We start from the raw sequence: 17,480 nt of genomic DNA, 5'->3' as shown, positions 1-17,480 counted from the left end.
AAAAGCAGTATCTTCCTTTTAGACAAAGCAGAAGTTGGCAACGTGGCCCAGAGTCAAACCTAGCCCACTTGCTATGCTTGTAATTGAAATGTAAATACAAAAGGTCTGCAACCATTTACCTATAGATGTTCTTCCATCCTAATGGCAGTTAGGCAGTTTTGACCATATGTCTAAAATGTTTACTATCTAGTCTTCTACAGAAAACATTCTGTGAACTCCAAGCTAAAGGTTCACTGTGGCTGTCCTCCACGCCTTCTCACTGTCGCTGTTCCCCCACTTGTGTCGATATCTAATCCATTATTGAAATCCACTCTTTCTCTTACTTAGTTTTAGGCACTGAAATATTTTATCTACACACCCCACCTTCCTTTTCATCTTTGCTTCCTTGGTCGTTTTTGCTTGTTTCCTACAGTTGCTTTCTTGCCTTTCTGTCTTTATATTATCTATCTATCTATCTATCTATCTATCTATCTATCTATCTATCTATCTAGTCTGTGTGTGTGTCCTTTGTCACCTTCCAGTATCTTCCTTCATCCTTTTCAACCTCCCTTTTTGAGACAGTGTCTGTTACTGAATCGGAATCTCCCTGATTCAGATAGGCTTGCTGCTCTGTGAGATCAAAGATTCCCCCTCTCTGTCTTCTCATTGCTGGGATCACAAGACATGCCATCATGTTCCCCATTGTAGGTAGGGACTGAGTATCCCAACTCCTGTCCCTATGGTTATACTACAAACACTTTATCAATTGAAACGTCTCTCCTTCCACTCTTCTCTCTTTAGTCCATTCTTCTGCTGCTTTCAGACTGTGAACACACGAAAATAAAAGAAGCCCATTCCTTTATTTACAAACCTTCAGTTTCACTCATGCCCTAAAAGTAAATTCATTGTCATTTTAAAATAAAGTCCTTGGTAGCCATAGCAGCAGAAACTCACAGCTTGCCCTTCCTCCTTTCACCTTTGTCATCCACAGGAACATTTGCAGTCTTCTTTTTTTTTTAAGTTATTGCCCTGTGTCTTTGTTCTTATCTTTTTTGTTTTACCTAGCTTTTTACTGACTTGTTACTTTCTCAAAAAATTTACCTTTTTTTCAGCATCCCTTCCTTTCCTCCAGTTTCTTTGTGATTCCCTACTAGGCTGTACATAGACTGGGAATGGTCTAATAACTATTCACATTAATCTTTCTTCTCTCTAGACTGAGACATTCACTAAGGATGATATTTTACCAAATCTTCTTATTCTCGGTGTCTAGAACATTATTTGACATAGTAGGTGACCAGTTATCATTTGTCAAATGAATATTTGTTTTATGTGGTATTCATCTTCCAGGTTAAATATCAAGATTTTCCCATTAGTTTAGCATTAGAATATTTATTTAAAAACCACAAGCCCTTTATTGTCTTTATTCAATTAAGTTCCTTGTAAATCGTTTTCTACTTAAACTAATATATCTTCCAGACAGTTTCTTATTAAGTATGATGATCTCTTGCCAGCTTTCATTGATGGGTCTCAGATGGTTATACATCTTATCTACTGGGTCTGGATTGTAGTTCTGATTCTATAAAATACTTATAAATAATTAGGGTTTCTTATATAGAATCTGATTCATTATTAGTTAGAACCAGAGATCATTCATGTATAACAAATTTTCCGAGAATACTTGTAGTTCACCAACCACCTTTAAGTAGGCAAGGTTCTAGATTGTACGTTGTCAATTCCTCCTTTGACATTTTACAGGAACAATCTTCCATTGTCCTTTTGTATGTTAAAAATCACCATTGTGTATTTTAATTTCATCTTTCATGTTTTTATTTTTATATTTTAGCAAGAGAGTGATAACGCTCATATGTCACCACAGTCTCCGGTATCATCTGAGGTACAAGTTGTTTTAATGATTTGTATCTTTTCTGTGTTTTCCAAAGACTTTTTCCTTGCTTCATTTCTCAAAACACATCTTATTTTTAATTTTATAAAGAAATTTATTCACTTTAAAAAATCTGTAGTTGATTATTTTGTACAAGTCTTGTCTGTAAAAAATTATGAATATCATTCCTTTGTATGAATATTCCTAGTAAATTGCACTCATTTGTGGTTTCTGTGGAACATAAGTCTACATCACAGAATGTAAGTCACTTTATGAGATGTATGCTTTCTCATTTTTCTACGCTTTAAAATAAGTGGTAGATCTTAACAATGGCCTTGGAATTTTAATGTGAAAATTTCCTGTAAGCATTGTGCAATGGCCTTTGGTTTTCCTTGTAACCAATTAGGTCTGAAAACAATGCAAGAGAAATGTCCTTTTTCCACGAGAAACAATCCTGCAGTGGATTGTTCCTATCGACAGGAGGTTACATTTTTGCTGGCATATTAAATCTGAAGAACAAGGGGAGAGCTAGTATATGAAAATCATAATTTTAAACAGTTTGTTCAAACACTGGTGGTTTGAATAACTAGTTCTTTTAACTTACTTTAATCTATTGCTTTGCAACAATAAATTTAAAGCATTTAAATAGTACCTCACTTAGTTTATTTAATATTCTATAGTTCATTTTCATTAGCAAGAAAATGACCGTTTAGTTGGTGAATTTAGGTCTTAAACTGTTCGATTGATCTGAAGTCATTCTATAAATTTGATTATGTATGTTTTATCTCATTATATGTAAGTGGATTTATTTACATTTTTAGAAAGTTAGGTTTCATTCTGTATTAGTTTGTGTGGTTTGTATTATAAAACTTTTATAGCTCTGAGCATGAATTTAATAAACACATTTCTAAATTATATGGAAAGTAAAATGATAGTCATGGTGTTAGGGAACAATTTAAATTAGGATATCCTAAAATTAGTCATAGTTGCATGATTTTATAATTTCTTTCTCTGTAAGTTATAACAAAGGTAGAGATAGACATGACTACCACTGGGTTTGTATAGTTGATTTATGATATGTTGGTCTGTGTCTACCAGGTGACGTAGTAATGTCATTTTTCCAGATAAGTTACATTTCTTTTGTAATTTTTGCTTGTGTTTGGATTAATGTAATTCTTGTTCAGGAATTTATAACAAATTAACCAAACTACTTGGGGCAGCACATAAGGCTGTAGATGGATAGGATAGGATGCTGACCATGTGCACTGTAGCTCCACTGACATTCACACCGAGCTGCCTAGTATATCTAGAAAAGATTCAGACACCTGGCAGAACCCTGACTGCTTCAATTTCATATGAAAAGAAAATGTAAAGCCTGTTTGTATATCATATTAACAAAGTCCCTATATTTCATTTGAACATAAATATAGTCCCATTTGTGTGCTTTTATCATTTTGTAGCAGAGGAGACCAGTTACTTTCTCAATTTGTCTAGTCAGTAAATGACAGAGAAGTAACTGAGGTTTTGGCCCTACCTGCTTCCCAGAGTTGGCACCCAGAGTAATAAATCACCGCCGTGCATTATAGTGATTTATTTTTATAAATTATACAATTATGAAAGCACTTTAAATCTCATTTAATTTTTACAACAATCTCATTTGACTTGTATGGATTTAATCCCATTAAAATTAAATGTTTCCACAAATACATCTTAAGCTTTTCACTCTGATTGCTGATTTGTTTACACCCATAGCTCACCACAGCTTGCAGAAGCACTTTGAAATAATGTGCATTCAGATGGAAGACATAGTTATTTGTTGAAATCCCTGTTCATATAAATATGATGATTGGCTTCAATCTTTCCCCTGCTAAGTGTCAAGTTAGTAGGAGATACAGAGTCCATGTTGATAAATCTTTTCATTGAAGTGTGCTTCATTACTTTACAGACTAACTGGATTCTTCTTTTTAAAAAAAATCTATGACACCTTGTTAGTGGTCTTCCTTTTCATTTTGTTGTTGTTGTTGTTTTTTCTTTCTATAAAATTCTAGGCTGGTGAGTCATTTCACCTGGTAAGGGCTTTTGCCACCAAGCTGGACCAACTCAGTTTGGTTACAAGGACCTACATGGATGAAGTATAGAAGTGACTCCCGCTCAGTTGTCTTCTGACTTCCTCTGTCCCTCTCCTTGTCCCCCAACACTCTCTCTCTCTCTCTCTCTCTCTCTCTCTCTCTCTCTCTCTCACACACACACACACACACACACACACACACACACACACACACAACTTATTTTCTTTTAAAAAATTAAAGGAAAATTAAAAATTCATACCCAGGTAATTTAGCAATAGTTATTGACTTTTTAAAAAGTTAACATATCAACTTGAATTGAAATCGAGGTTGACTTTATTCATGGAAACATTGGAAATAAATCTCAAAATTGAAGCGGGTATGAATAAGTACCTTGATGGCTTTGAAACCTCAAAGGTTTTCTTCTTTTTGTTTTTTTTCCCCCTTAGGAATATGACAGATCTGATGGTTTTTCACATGGTCCCTTTGGCTTGAAGCCTAGATCAGGTAAATATATAGTATAGTTTTTAAATAAAATTTGTTGTCTATGTTGAATCTAGATTTTCACAGCTTGAATGCATTAGAATCTGTAATCTTGTGTACTCAAAGCTTCTTTTCCCTCTTCTTCTGATCTTCTTTGCCTTTACAATCCCCATCATCACTTCTTTCCCATTTTATTCGAGCTCCTGTAACCTCATTCCTGCCTTAGGTATCCTGCAGACTTATTTCTTCTCTGCTGTGACTGCTGTTAGAATGAACCCTTTGCCAGCAGACAAAACACTCGGGAATTATAGCACTCCATTAGATTGTGGTTTAAAAATGGGATCTTTTGCATTTTGCATGCCCAAAAGAAAATGGATCCATCTTACTTGGCAAGGTATTGAATGATGGTTTTATTCCCAAATAACCATCTTGACCTTTCCAGAATAATTTCCTTTTTTTTTTCTTTTGGGGTAGAAGGCTGTCATATGTTCAATCATCCTTTTTAACCTGGGTCATAAGTTTCCCATGACATATGGTCAAATAAGAACATATGTAAGAGGTAGAAGAAGTCATTGCACTTTTGTCGCCTGTTGATTTTGTATTATGTCACTAAAGATCATTTACATATAATTAAAATATTTAAATGCATTATTAATTACATCTTTTGTAATTCTGTACTCTTGCTTTTGATTACGCCTCTTTCTCCATGGGTGGTTGGTCTTTGTGTTATCTTTATAAAATGTTAGGGAATTTCTGTTTGTGTACAGCCTTCAGCCGTGCATCTCGTCAAGAATATGGGGCAGCCGATCCAGGTTTTACAATGAGAAGAAAGATGGAGCATTTAAGGGAAGAGCGGGAACAGATACGGCAGCTTCGCAATGTGAGTCACATTGGCCTGGCAGAAATGGGTTTAATTCAGCAAATTCATGAAGTATATTGATTTTATTCTTAATGACCTTTAAATTTTTGATCATATAAATAATAATATGAAAGCATTCCATGTTTACCTAAGATATCTGCAATTTATCCTCATTTCTTTATAGAATCTTGAATCCAGATTAAAAGTCATTTTGCCTGATGACATAGGAGCCGCACTAATGGACGGAGTTGTTCTTTGCCATTTGGCCAATCACATAAGGCCACGCTCTGTAGCTAGCATTCATGTACCGTCACCTGCAGTGGTAAGTAGTGTCAATAGATTATGGGTTTTCCAAAGGAAAATACAAAGTTTTAATACTGTCTTTAAATAATGCCCATAAACAAATACAGTTTTCAATATCAACTAAGTTCTTTTAGAAGAATACTTATGATATGGGTCTGTCTTCTCTTACTTCACAGCCCAAGCTGAGCATGGCAAAATGTCGAAGAAACGTAGAAAATTTTCTTGATGCCTGCAAAAAGTTGGGTGTTTCGCAGGTAATTATCTGACAAAGTTGTCGTTTAACTCTTACTCTATTACAAGGAAAGTAGAATCATCCTCATAGTGAGGGATGAATAACATTTTGTGAATAAAAATTTGAGTATTTTCTCTTTGTCTCTCTATTACACACACACACACACACACACACACACACACACACACACACCCAGTGTTTTTAAATCTTTTAAAGAAGGCCTTTATCAGGCATCTACCTATATGTAAACTGTTTGCTAATTGTAGATATCACTGAGTACACAGAATGTAGTTGTGAGAACTGAAGCTTAGTTGTGACAGCATTGTTGTTGTTATTTAATTGGCGGTGTTCTGCTGAAGGACATTTAGACCCCGTGTTGTTCTTTAGTGTTATGTTGGTGATTGAACCCAAGGCCTCCTACCTGCAAAGCACACATTCTACCACTGAACTGTACTCCAGCGCTTCTTTCTAACTTCATGAGTGGATTCTGAATTGCATCTAATACAGTATAACTATATTAAAAACAGTGAAAATAACAAATGAAAAATTTTGGTATAGGGCTGTATTGATAGCTCATTACTCAAGAGCACTGGTTGCTCTTCCTGGAGACCCAGATTCAGTTCCCAGCACCTATATGGCAGCTCACATCTGTCTGTAACTACAGTTCCAGGGCATATGACACCATCACACAGACATACATGAAAGCAAAATACCAATGCACATAAAACTTTAAAAAATAGGTAAATATATAGGTATAAAATAAAATATGATAATACTTGTAATGGAGAAACTTTAAAATGAGTATGAATTGGCTTGTATTTTACAAAAATAATTGCAGTACTACAAAATCAAATCAGTATTGTTAATATATTAAAATGTATAATCAAAATGTTGCCAATCTCGAGGACTTCATAAACCTAATGTTAACATGACTATGGAGGAGAGTGACCCTCTGAAATCTTGGTTACTTTGTGTTCAGCTCTTTTTAAAATGGTGACATCATTAACTTGTCATCAGATCGAATTTTACCTCAACTGAATAGACACAATTTATTTTTTAAAAAGAAACAATGACTACATGTGTACTTTGCTAATTGTATGCTTTCTGTTTTCTTACTATTTGTGTTATCTGTATGATGCCTTAAAAAGTTTACCTTTGAAGTTTTCCCTAGCTGTTATTATTACATGATATTACATGATTTTATGCGGGCTGCGGACAGCCTCCTGGAAACAGGGTGGGTTGGAGGTATGGGATGTGGAACAGTTGGAAGATGGATGGAGGGGAACAAAATCTGGAGTGTAAAAAAGTAAATAAAAAATTTGTTTTAGGAATTTAAGAGTTTTATATTTAGTTTCCATTTACTTTTTTCCTGAACTTGGAAGACATAATAATGTGTAATTATTTTACTATTTCTTTGATCTAGGACATTTTCTGATTTTTCAACTTTATTGGGGTGATATCAATACATAATAAGCATCACATGGACATTTTCTGATTTTTAACAACTTTATTGAAGTGATATCAATGTATAATAAGCTATACATAAATAAAAACATGAAATTTGATACTTTCATGCCTTTTTAAAAATTCTGAAATTCTAACTTCATGCTCCATTTCTGGTAGCCAAACATTTTCCCACTAGTATACATCTCCAGCCCTAAAAATTATTGATCTAACCATGCATTGTTGAAACCATCAGCACAATTTAGATCCCCAACTTTTCTCATGTTTTTCTGGGAACCATGATTCCTGAGATAACCACTAATGTGCTTTCTATCAGTATGAACTACTTCACATTTCCTAGAGTTTCATGTAAATGGAATGAGACAGTATGGTTGATCCTTTCATTTCCAGTTTTCACTTAGTATAGACATTTTTCTTCCATTAATTAATTAATTAATTTACTTTATATCTCGATCACAGCACTCCCTGTCATCTGAGTACCCACTAACATCTATAGCTTGTTCCCTAACCCTTCCCAGAAGAGGGACCACCCCCCCCCCCCCAGGTATCATTCTACCCTGATACATCAAGTTACTACAGGATTAGGCACATGCTCTTCCATTGAGGCCAGACAAGGCAGCCTAGTTAGGGGAACAGGGCCTACAGGTAGACATCAGAGACAGGGGCAACCCCTGCTATAGTTGTTGGGGGCCTACATGAAGACCATGCTGCACATCTGCTACATATTTGTGTGTGGGGGTGGGGGTGGGGAGTGATGCTATCATTTGGTCAAGCCCATGCTCAGACTTTGGTGATGCTATCATTTCAAGTATAGCTCCCCACCCCACTTTTCCCCTTTTGTCTCATTTCTTGGTCATTTTCTTCTTGTTTGGCATTGATTATTGTCTTAGTTAGGGTTTTACTGCTGTGAAGAGACACCATGACCAAGGCAACTCTTATAAGGACAACATTTAATTGGGCTTGGCCTACAGGTTTAGAGGTTGAGTCTATTATCATCAAGGTGGGAGCATGGTAGCTTCCAGGCAGGCATGTGCAGGAGGAGCTGAGAGTCCTACATCTTCATCTGAACCCTGCTAGAAGACTGACTTTCATGCATGAAAGGTCTTAAGCCTTCATGAAGGTCTTAAGCCCATTCTCACGGTTACACACCTACTCTAACAAGGTCACACCTCCTAATGGTGTCACACCTCCAAATAGTGTCACACTCTGGGCCAAGAATATGCAAACCATTACAATTATGATTTGTTCTTTTTGTAGTTTCTGATGGAGAGAAGTGTTGTCCTTACTTTGAAACTTACTTCTTTTTATAATACCAACTTAATTGATTAGTTAAAGATTTGATTAAAATCCTTCAGTAGTACCAAATGTAGCAATGGATACTGAGATGCAAAAGTCATTTTTAAAGGTGATTTGAGATATATTTAGTATTATTCAGTGAATACTAATTTTGTTACAGAAGTAAAGAAGGTGAAGGCTATTAGACTTCCTATTTTTGTATCAATGTGGTTTGAAAAACGACTGAAATACAAGATCCAAAAATTCAAGTTTACTTATAAAGGACGTTCTGTCATGGACACGTTGATTTTGATGTATCCATACCACTTACATTTGGTCGTGGCTCACTGGAATTTATCTGATGTGCTGTTAGTGGAAATAAAGACTAAGGATTTGGGGTGGAACTGAGAGTTAAAATGATCAGAGAATACTAAGGAGCACTGTAGTAACAAAGAGAAAACTGAGTGTAGCATGCTTGGAAATATTTAGGACATTAGAAGAGGCTTGGGACAGATAACTGTAGGTTAAGTTGATGAACTAAACAGATTTGTATCATAGAAAACAAAACAGGGAGAAGGTTTCAAGTAAAGCACTGTTTAAAGATAGAGCCAACAGAGTAGTCAAATGTATGTATACCATTTGACCAGAGCAACTTCAGTGGGAAGATACATGAGAGGCACTTGTAGGACAGTAGAGACTGGATAATGGTGACCTATTCCGTAACTCTGAATAGAGAAAGATGTTTGCGTGTAAAATGATGGCATTAGTAACCAAGCTAATCTCTATAATCCCTTTCTTCCTATAAGATATGAATCTAACTAATGGAAGGTATTAGAAAAGACATGCCCGGCTGGCTCCCAGCTTAGTCACCATGTTCCTGCACTAATGCAGGAACCTCTGGCTGGCTGCCTGGCCCCAGCCAGGTGTCCTTATCTAGGCAAGCTCTCCAGCAGGGCTGGAGCTGCTGAGCTGGTTCTGCTGAGCTACTCTCTCTATAGCTTGTTCCAGTTCTCTCTTCTCTCTCTTCTCTCTCTTCTCTCTCTTCTCTCTCTCTCTCTCTCTCTCTCTCTCTCTCTCTTTCTCTCTCTCTCTCTGCTACCCTTAGCTCTGCCTCCCTTTTGCCTATACAATCATATGCCTCCCACTGCAAATAGATTGGATAGGAAAATTTCTGCCACATCTAACCATATTTTATATTGTAATATTTAAAAGGAAAAATGTGAAATGAATGTATTATTTACCTGAATTTTAAGAGAAAGCATATTTAAAAGATCTGGCTCTTGGGTCTACAAGATGGCTCAGCAGTTAAGAACACTGACTATTTTTCCAGAGGTCCTGAGTTCAATTTCCAGCACTCCCATGGCAGCTCACAATCATCTGTAACTGTAGTCCCATGGGATCTGATGCCCTCTTTTGCTATGCCGATGTACACACAGACAAAACATCTATATACATAAAATACATACATAAATAAATCATTTTTAAAATTTATTTATTTAAGAAATCATTTTTATTACTGTGATTCTTAGTGTTTGGTCGAAGAGAGGGGTATATGAGAGGTTTCAAAGGAGGAATGAGAACAGGGAAACATTGCAGTAATTTCAAAAAATAAATAATTTTAAAACTAAATAATCTTAAAATCTCTGTTTTTGACTCAACATTTTATTCAACTACTAAAAATGTGAACATTCAGATATCTTTTTCTCTTTCCCCAGGAGAGACTCTGCTTGCCTCACCATATTTTGGAAGAGCGAGGTCTTGTGAAAGTTGGTGTCACAGTTCAGGCCCTCCTTGAATTACCTACTACAAAGGCATCTCAGCTTTCTATGGCTTGATGTAACATTAAAAACATTATACGTGTATAATTTCATGTATTTGAAATGCTTTCAGATATCTCAAAATCCTGAAGAAGAATGTCCAGTAAAAGCAGTTTGCCTTAGGTTTCTTTTGTTTTTTAAATTTCAATAAGATGTCAGATATAAATTCTGCGTTGTCCAAGCAATTTTTGGAGAAAAATTGGATTAATTTAATAAGAGTTTTTGATAAATTAAAATTCTTTTATTTTGTGACTCAGTAACCTTGATGAATTTTCAGAATGCAAATTGATACAAAATTGAAAACAAACTTTCAATTTAACAATTACATTAAGTTGAATATTTTTTTTACATCACTGTATACTAGTAAACATCTAGGTAAAGTAATCATATTTTAGGAAAACAATTCTATATTTGAGTTATTTCATACACTTCTAGCTTAGACACAACCTCTTCAATATTTTGTCTTTGTTTCCTAGCAAAAATGAGTAGAAAAATCAAAACCCTGGCATTATTCAATTCTTTTAGTATTATCAGTTGGTGCCAAAATATTTTCAGTTATACTGTAGGTTGTTTACATGTGAAGTGCCTGTGTAATGAATCTTGAATAGTCTTAAGCATTTTTGCAATTTCTTTTTATGTATTAATAGAATCAATGGAATTTTTAAATATTTTGGTAGGTTTGTATGGTCAGTCATATGTGAGGATTTAAATGTGCCTCACATTGGTGGTTTCTTAGTTAATCCATTGCAGTTTCCCTTGAATTGGTTATTTCATGTTGTCAAAAATGTTAATATGCTTAATTTATGCTATTTAATTTTGCAAAACCATAATCATTGTTTAAATCACTTTATCTGAAGAGTATTTTATTTCTATGTTGAGAACGTTACACAAAACAGTAAGGCTTTGGAAAGCAAGGGAAGTAGTAATTGTCAAGGACGTTTGATGCATCTGTTATGGGTTCATAGCTCAACTTAGCGGAACATTCAGTCCATCAGTGCTGCCTTCCATATTCAGAAAGTGGCCATTAAGAAACAGGTTTTGATTTAAAAGCTGGCCCTTTCTGGAGCATGTATACCTTATGGTCCTCAAGTAACTTGATGTTGAATTAACACAGTCAGGTTCATAGCATAGTACGTTCAATAAAGTCCTTGCTTGATTTGGAGATGGATAAACTTATGGTGATACTAGTGCAGGAATTTTTCCAAAACATTACTGTGATGACAAACTCAGTTTCCTCTAGAAGAGCCTTTGTAGTCACTTTTGTAGTAGCCAAGCAAATATCATTTCTTAACTGTGTGATTATTTGCACTTATTACCTCTTAATATGGATGCAACTTAGTAAAAATGTTGGTCTAGGATATTTCGAAGGACATTTATAACATGTAAAATGTCATGTGCCAAATACTATGGTAAAGATTGGTTTTAGAACTAAATCTACTTTTTTTTTGGTCAGGCATTCTGAAGCCATACATTTCGATCTTGGCTTCGGAGTACAGATGTGTTTTTACATTCCCCACAAGTCAAATTGGAACTAATAAAGAGTCAAAGCTTTTTATACTGTAACTTTTAAGAATTAAATTATTAATAATTTATTATTTAAATATTTGATCAAATTAGTTATAACTAAATAGTTGGATCTGAAAATATCCCCAATGACATAATGAAACTCATTAGTGAAAATTTGGATAACATAGGTAATTTAGTAAGTACCTTAGTCGATGAATTTTTAACCTTGACAGTTGACATCATTACAAATTTAAAAACTTTTAACAACCAAAACAATCATTCTTACTTCTCTTATGGTTATTGTGTTATAGAATTGCTCTTATTACTTAATCTTGTATTACTTTCCAAGTAGTTTCGTGCTTTCTTATTATTGAAATAGTTGTGAATTTTTAAACAATTCTTTTACTACATTTCACTTGTCAGTTAACTATTACCTTAAAGAGAAAACACACCAGAACTTTGGTGCTCCTTCTTTATAACAAATACGAATTGTTTTCAAAATGGGTCTCCTTGAGGTCCTTAGCACAGCAGTTCAACTATTAGTGTGCCAAAAGGCGATAAGAACATCACTTCTAAGGCAGTTTTTCAGCATAGTCCACAACAACAAATTTATACCAAGACCCTGACATATTTGTTAGTAGTTGTTAAGTGTAAATTTTATGCTAAATGTTTTTATGACATATATTTACTTCATCAATTATTGATTTAAGAATCATTAACATTATTTGGATGGTTTTGTGATTTGAGGAGGATTGAATAATCAAAGAATATTTTATTGGCCCAAAATATCATTAGATAGCTACTTCTGTTAAACTTTATGACCATATGGCACAAGAAAGAAGTGATGTTGGATATGTTTGAATTGAAATGAGTAAAAATGCATAACCATTTGTTTAATAATTATCTTTATAGAATGCTAGTTTAATGACTTTTCTAACTGAATTTTTGAAGAATTCAGAAATGTTTGTATTAGTCACAGATTTATCATAATTGATTTTCTGATGCATTTAAAAATAAATGGAACACTAAATGTATATTACCGATGCAAACTGTGGATAAAATTGAACGAAAACAAATCTAAGCCTGGACCTCATTTTCTTGTTTCTTTCATCTCTCTTACTATTGCTGTTACCCTCTGATAGTTTGTGTCTGTGGTCTGACAGTATTGCTCAGTGAGTAAAGGTGCTTGCTGTGGAGCCTGGCAAACATTTCCAAGACTCACATGGTAGCAGATGAGAAGCGATTCTTGCAAATGGTCCTTTGATTTGTGGATACTCATGTAGTTCAGCTCCACACGTGCACCTTGGCACATCATTGCCACACACAAATTAAATGAGCTAAAAAAGAAAACATTTGATAAGATATTCATAGTAGTGGTTTTAGATGGGCATTTTAGGTGTGCCACCATGCCCATCTAAAGGGAGTCTGAAGTGAGAACATCTCTTGAACCTGGCAGTTTAAGTATAGCCTGTCAATGAGATTACATCTGAAAAATTAAAGGACAACAGAAACAAACTCAGCAAACTGATGTAGATTGTTGTAAGAGTCCTGATTTCCTTTATACTATGTTATTTTCAATTTTTTGAAAGTATTAAATTTTGTTTAAAAGGTATTATACTAAGTTGCCATTACAAATTAATGTTACCAATGTATGATGTCAGCTCTCTGTATGACAAATATAAGAGAAAACTTCATTTAAAACTATATATAGAATAGGCCAATATGTGATAATTTCATTGTACTTTTTAGTGCTTTCATTTATGACCAAATTGCCTTTGGCCTGTGTGATAGCAAATTTATTCTTTCACATTCAGTTGTAAGTTTTCTAAAAACACTCATATTTAACTGGGCATTTTTCTCATTGATATAATTCACTCATACATTTATGTATTGCCAAATGCTGTTGAAAACAAAATTGCTATAGTTACCTTAAACTTGCATATTTCAATGAGTACGTAAGTAAATAGCTATTTGATAACAAGGTTTTTAAAAAGATATTCCAAGTTTATCACAGAATTTCAAATGAGCTTTAGCAGGTACTAGGCCTACTTCGTCTATTGTTTTGATATTCTGTATTGAATGGTCCTAGAATAAATACTCAAGCATGTATATCACTGTCTGGAGAACTCCAAGGGACATGTGTTATTGTGCATAGATTATTGTTGTAGATAAAACTGATGTGTAAATACCCACAATAGCTGCTATAGTTGATAAAATGAGATATATCAAAGCCATATGTTTTAAGGTATATCTTTCTTTTTTGTATTTTAAACATAAAAGTTACCCTTATACTTATGATTTTAGATAGCTTAGTCTTTGCACAATAGAGTGTATATTGTATACCTAGGTGTATATTGTAAGGATCAGGGTTAAAGTTTTGTAGCATAATGAAATCTTGCTGTTTTGGAAAAATCTACAGTTTAGAATGAGAATTCCATAATGAACAGTTTATAAGCTATGGCAATTCTAACAAAAGTAGTTAAGGATAGAAATTTGATCAATAAGTCATTTGAAAATTACTAAAATGAAAAGTGATTGAAAAGTGCATAATATTTGTCTCTCAAATATATAAATCTGATTACTCTGCCACTTCCTGGCAGGAAAATTAATTTATTTTCATTGCTATGATACACATTAGTTACATGTCTACAAAAGTAGTTGGTAAATATATTTTATATATGCAAATAAAGTTATATTTTCAACATCAAAGGGAATTTGCTTAAAGTCCTTACTCAGATCATGCCTAAATTTTAAATGTAAACAAATACAATGAAATTCATTATAATTTAAACCTTACAACAGTGTTCCATAGGCCTGAATTTGTGTTTGGAGTTTTTATTTTCTGGCCTGTGTTGTCTAGTAGGGGTAATGCCACCCTGTTGTAGGGTAATTTCTCTTCTACCCTGCTGAGCATGCTCTACTCTGACTTATCCCCTTCCTGATCCATTATTCTAACTTAACCCTTTACCATTTGTGTTCTACCACTATCAATTTAAAGTGACTCATGTGGTGCTTTACTAACCCGTTAACCTCTATGGGTATTCTAAATGAAACTTAGGTAAGGATTAATAGCAGACATTTACAACAAATGAGAGAAATCATGTGACATTTGTGTGTTTCTGAGTCAGGGTTTCTTCCCTCAAATGGTTGCTCCATCCGTTTAGCTTCAGTATCATAACTAAGCCAACACTTTAACAGCCACATGATTATTGACGAAGAGGCACACAGTACATTTTTGGAGAAAAGACAATTATCTTCAATGAGGGAGTGGTGCTAGCCAAACTTGTAGCTACGTGCAGAATATAACCAAATCTTCAACACTGCACAAAGCACAACTCCAAATGGATCAAGGATATTTACAGAAGATACAATAATGTGAAACTGATCAAGGAGAAAATAGAGAAAACACTTGATGGAACTCATTGGCACAGGAAAAGACTTGTCTAAATAGGACAAGAGTAGTGCAGCCACCCTGGGTGCTCCCAGAGACTAAGCCACCAACCAAATAGCATAAGCATGGGCTGGTCTGTGCCCCCTCTCCCCCCCCCCCAGAACATATGAAGCAGAGGTCTCCCTTGTATGGCCTCATTGGGAAAGGATGTGCCTAATCTTTTGGGGGAAAACTTGATGCCTCAGAAAAGGAGGATGGGGTGAGGTGGGGGAGCACCCTCTCAGAGGGGAGGATGGTAAGGTGAAGAACTTTTGGAGGGAGGATCAGGAAAGAGCAATAGTTGGAACCTCCTACCTCCCTAGGTTGCCTGTTTTCATTCTTTCTGCTGGTCCTCAGGGCTTCAGTTCTTTTCCCTCACCCAATACCATATTAGGTTCCCCTCTCTCCCCTAACCCCCATCCACTTTCCCTCCCAGGTCCCTCCCTCCAACCCTCTCCACTTGTGATTGCTTTCATCTCCCTCCCCTCCCCAGTGGGACTGAGGGGTCCTCACTTGGGCCCTTCAGCTTGTTGACCTTTTGAGTTCTGTGGACTGAATCTTGAGTATTCTGTAATTCTTTTTTTTTTTTTTTTTTGGCTAATATCCACTTATTAGTTGGTACATACCATTGATATCCTTTTGGGTCTGAGTTGTCTCACTCAAGATGATATTTTCTAGTTCCATCCATTTGCCTGCAAAACCCAGAATGATGTTCTTGATAGCTGAGTAGTAATACTCCACTGTGTAAATGAACCACATTTTCTCTATCCATTCTTCTGTTGTGGGACATCTGGGTTGTTTCCAGCTTCTGGCTATTACAAATAAGGCCGCTATGAACATATAGTGGAACACGTGTCTCTGTGGTATGATGGGGCATCTTTGGGGTGCTTTCCCAAGAGTGATATTGCTAGGTCTTCAGGTAGATCTATTTGCAATTTTCTGAGGAACCTTCAGATTGATTTCCAGAGTGGTTGTACCAGTTTGTAATCCCACCAGCAATGGAGGAGTGTTTCTCTTTCTCCACATCCTGGCCAGCATGTGTTGTCACCTGAGGTTTTGATCTTAGCCATTCTGATTGGTGTAAGGTGGAATCTCAGGGTTGTTTTGATTTGCATTTCTCCGATCAATAAGGACTTTGAACATTTCTTTAGGTGCTTCTCAGCTATTTGAGATTCCTCTGTTGTGGAATCTCAGTTTAGTTCTATATCCCATTCTTTGATTAGGTTGTTTGGATTTTTGATGGTTAGCTTCTTGATTTCTGTATATACTTTGGATATTAACCCTCTATCCGATGTGGGGTTAGTGAAGATATTTCCCCAATCTCTAAGTTGCCAATTTGTCTAACTATGTCCTTTGCCTTACAAACAATTTTCAGCTTCTTGATGTCCCATTTATCAATTCTTGATCTTAGAGCATGAGCCATTGGAGTTCTGTTTAGGAAATCCACCCCCCCCCCCCCCCCCCGGTGCCAATGAGTTAACAGCTCTTTCCCAGTTCTCTTAGATTTTTCTATTAGATTCACTGTATCTGGTTTTATGTTGTGGTCCTTGATCCACTTGGACTTGAGATTTGTGCAAGGTGACAAATATGGATCTATTTTCATGTTTTTACATACAGCCAGCCAGTGAGACTGGCACCATTTATTGAAGATGCTTTCTTTTTTCCTTTTTTTTTTTTTTTTTTTTTTTTTTTTTTTTTGCTGTCTTTGCTAAAGATCAAGTGCCTGTAAGTGTGTGGGTCCATTTCTGGGTCTTTAATTCTATTCTATTGATCAATGTGCCTGTTTCTGTACCAATACCATGCAGTTTTTATCATTATTGCTCTGTGGTAAAGCTTGAGGTCAGGGATGGTGATTCCCCAGCCATTCTTTTATTGGTAAGAATTGTTTTCTCAATTCTGGTTTTTTTGCCTTTCCAGATGAGTTTGTGAATTGCTCTTTCCATGTCTTTGAAGAACTATGTTGGGATTTTGATGGGGATTGCATTGAATCTGTAGATTGCCTTTGGTAGGATGGCCATTTTTACTATATTAATTTTGCCAATCTATAAGCATGAGAGATCTCTCCATTTTCTGAGATCTTGGATTTCTTTCTTGAGACACTTGAAGTTATTATCACACAGGTCTTTCATGTGTTTGGTTAGTGTTACAAGACATTTTATATCATTTGTGGCTATTGTGAAGTTA

The 17,480-nt window shown here is 35.3% G+C and overlaps 1 protein-coding gene and 1 non-coding gene across 7 annotated transcripts in view; both read left to right on the top strand.

Moving 5' to 3' along the window:
- Positions 1-12,947, top strand: part of Lrch2 (leucine rich repeats and calponin homology domain containing 2) — an 80,156-nt gene extending 67,209 nt beyond the window's left edge. For 3 of the 6 annotated variants that reach the window (XM_076919082.1, XM_034486318.2, XM_034486317.2), the window contains 6 exons: positions 1,823-1,873; positions 4,377-4,434; positions 5,178-5,290; positions 5,454-5,591; positions 5,749-5,826; positions 10,259-12,947. In XM_076919082.1, the coding sequence (XP_076775197.1) occupies positions 1,823-1,873; positions 4,377-4,434; positions 5,178-5,290; positions 5,454-5,591; positions 5,749-5,826; positions 10,259-10,378 (558 nt within the window). In that variant the 3' untranslated portion in view covers positions 10,379-12,947. The remainder of the gene's footprint in view (positions 1-1,822; positions 1,874-4,376; positions 4,435-5,177; positions 5,291-5,453; positions 5,592-5,748; positions 5,827-10,258) is intronic. The other 3 variants (XM_076919080.1, XM_076919083.1, XM_076919081.1) reach the window with 1 other exon arrangement.
- Positions 2,225-2,353, top strand: LOC117695657 (small nucleolar RNA SNORA35). Its single transcript, XR_004604691.1, has one exon. It is a non-coding gene; the product is annotated as a small nucleolar RNA SNORA35 (small nucleolar RNA).
- Positions 12,948-17,480: the final 4,533 nt, after the last annotated feature.

This window comes from Arvicanthis niloticus, chromosome X, assembly GCF_011762505.2.
Source record: "Arvicanthis niloticus isolate mArvNil1 chromosome X, mArvNil1.pat.X, whole genome shotgun sequence".
In the NCBI taxonomy this organism is placed as follows: domain Eukaryota; kingdom Metazoa; phylum Chordata; class Mammalia; order Rodentia; family Muridae; genus Arvicanthis; species Arvicanthis niloticus.
The sequence above is the reverse complement of the archived record's forward strand: the minus strand, read 5'-3'. Positions and strand labels throughout refer to the sequence as shown.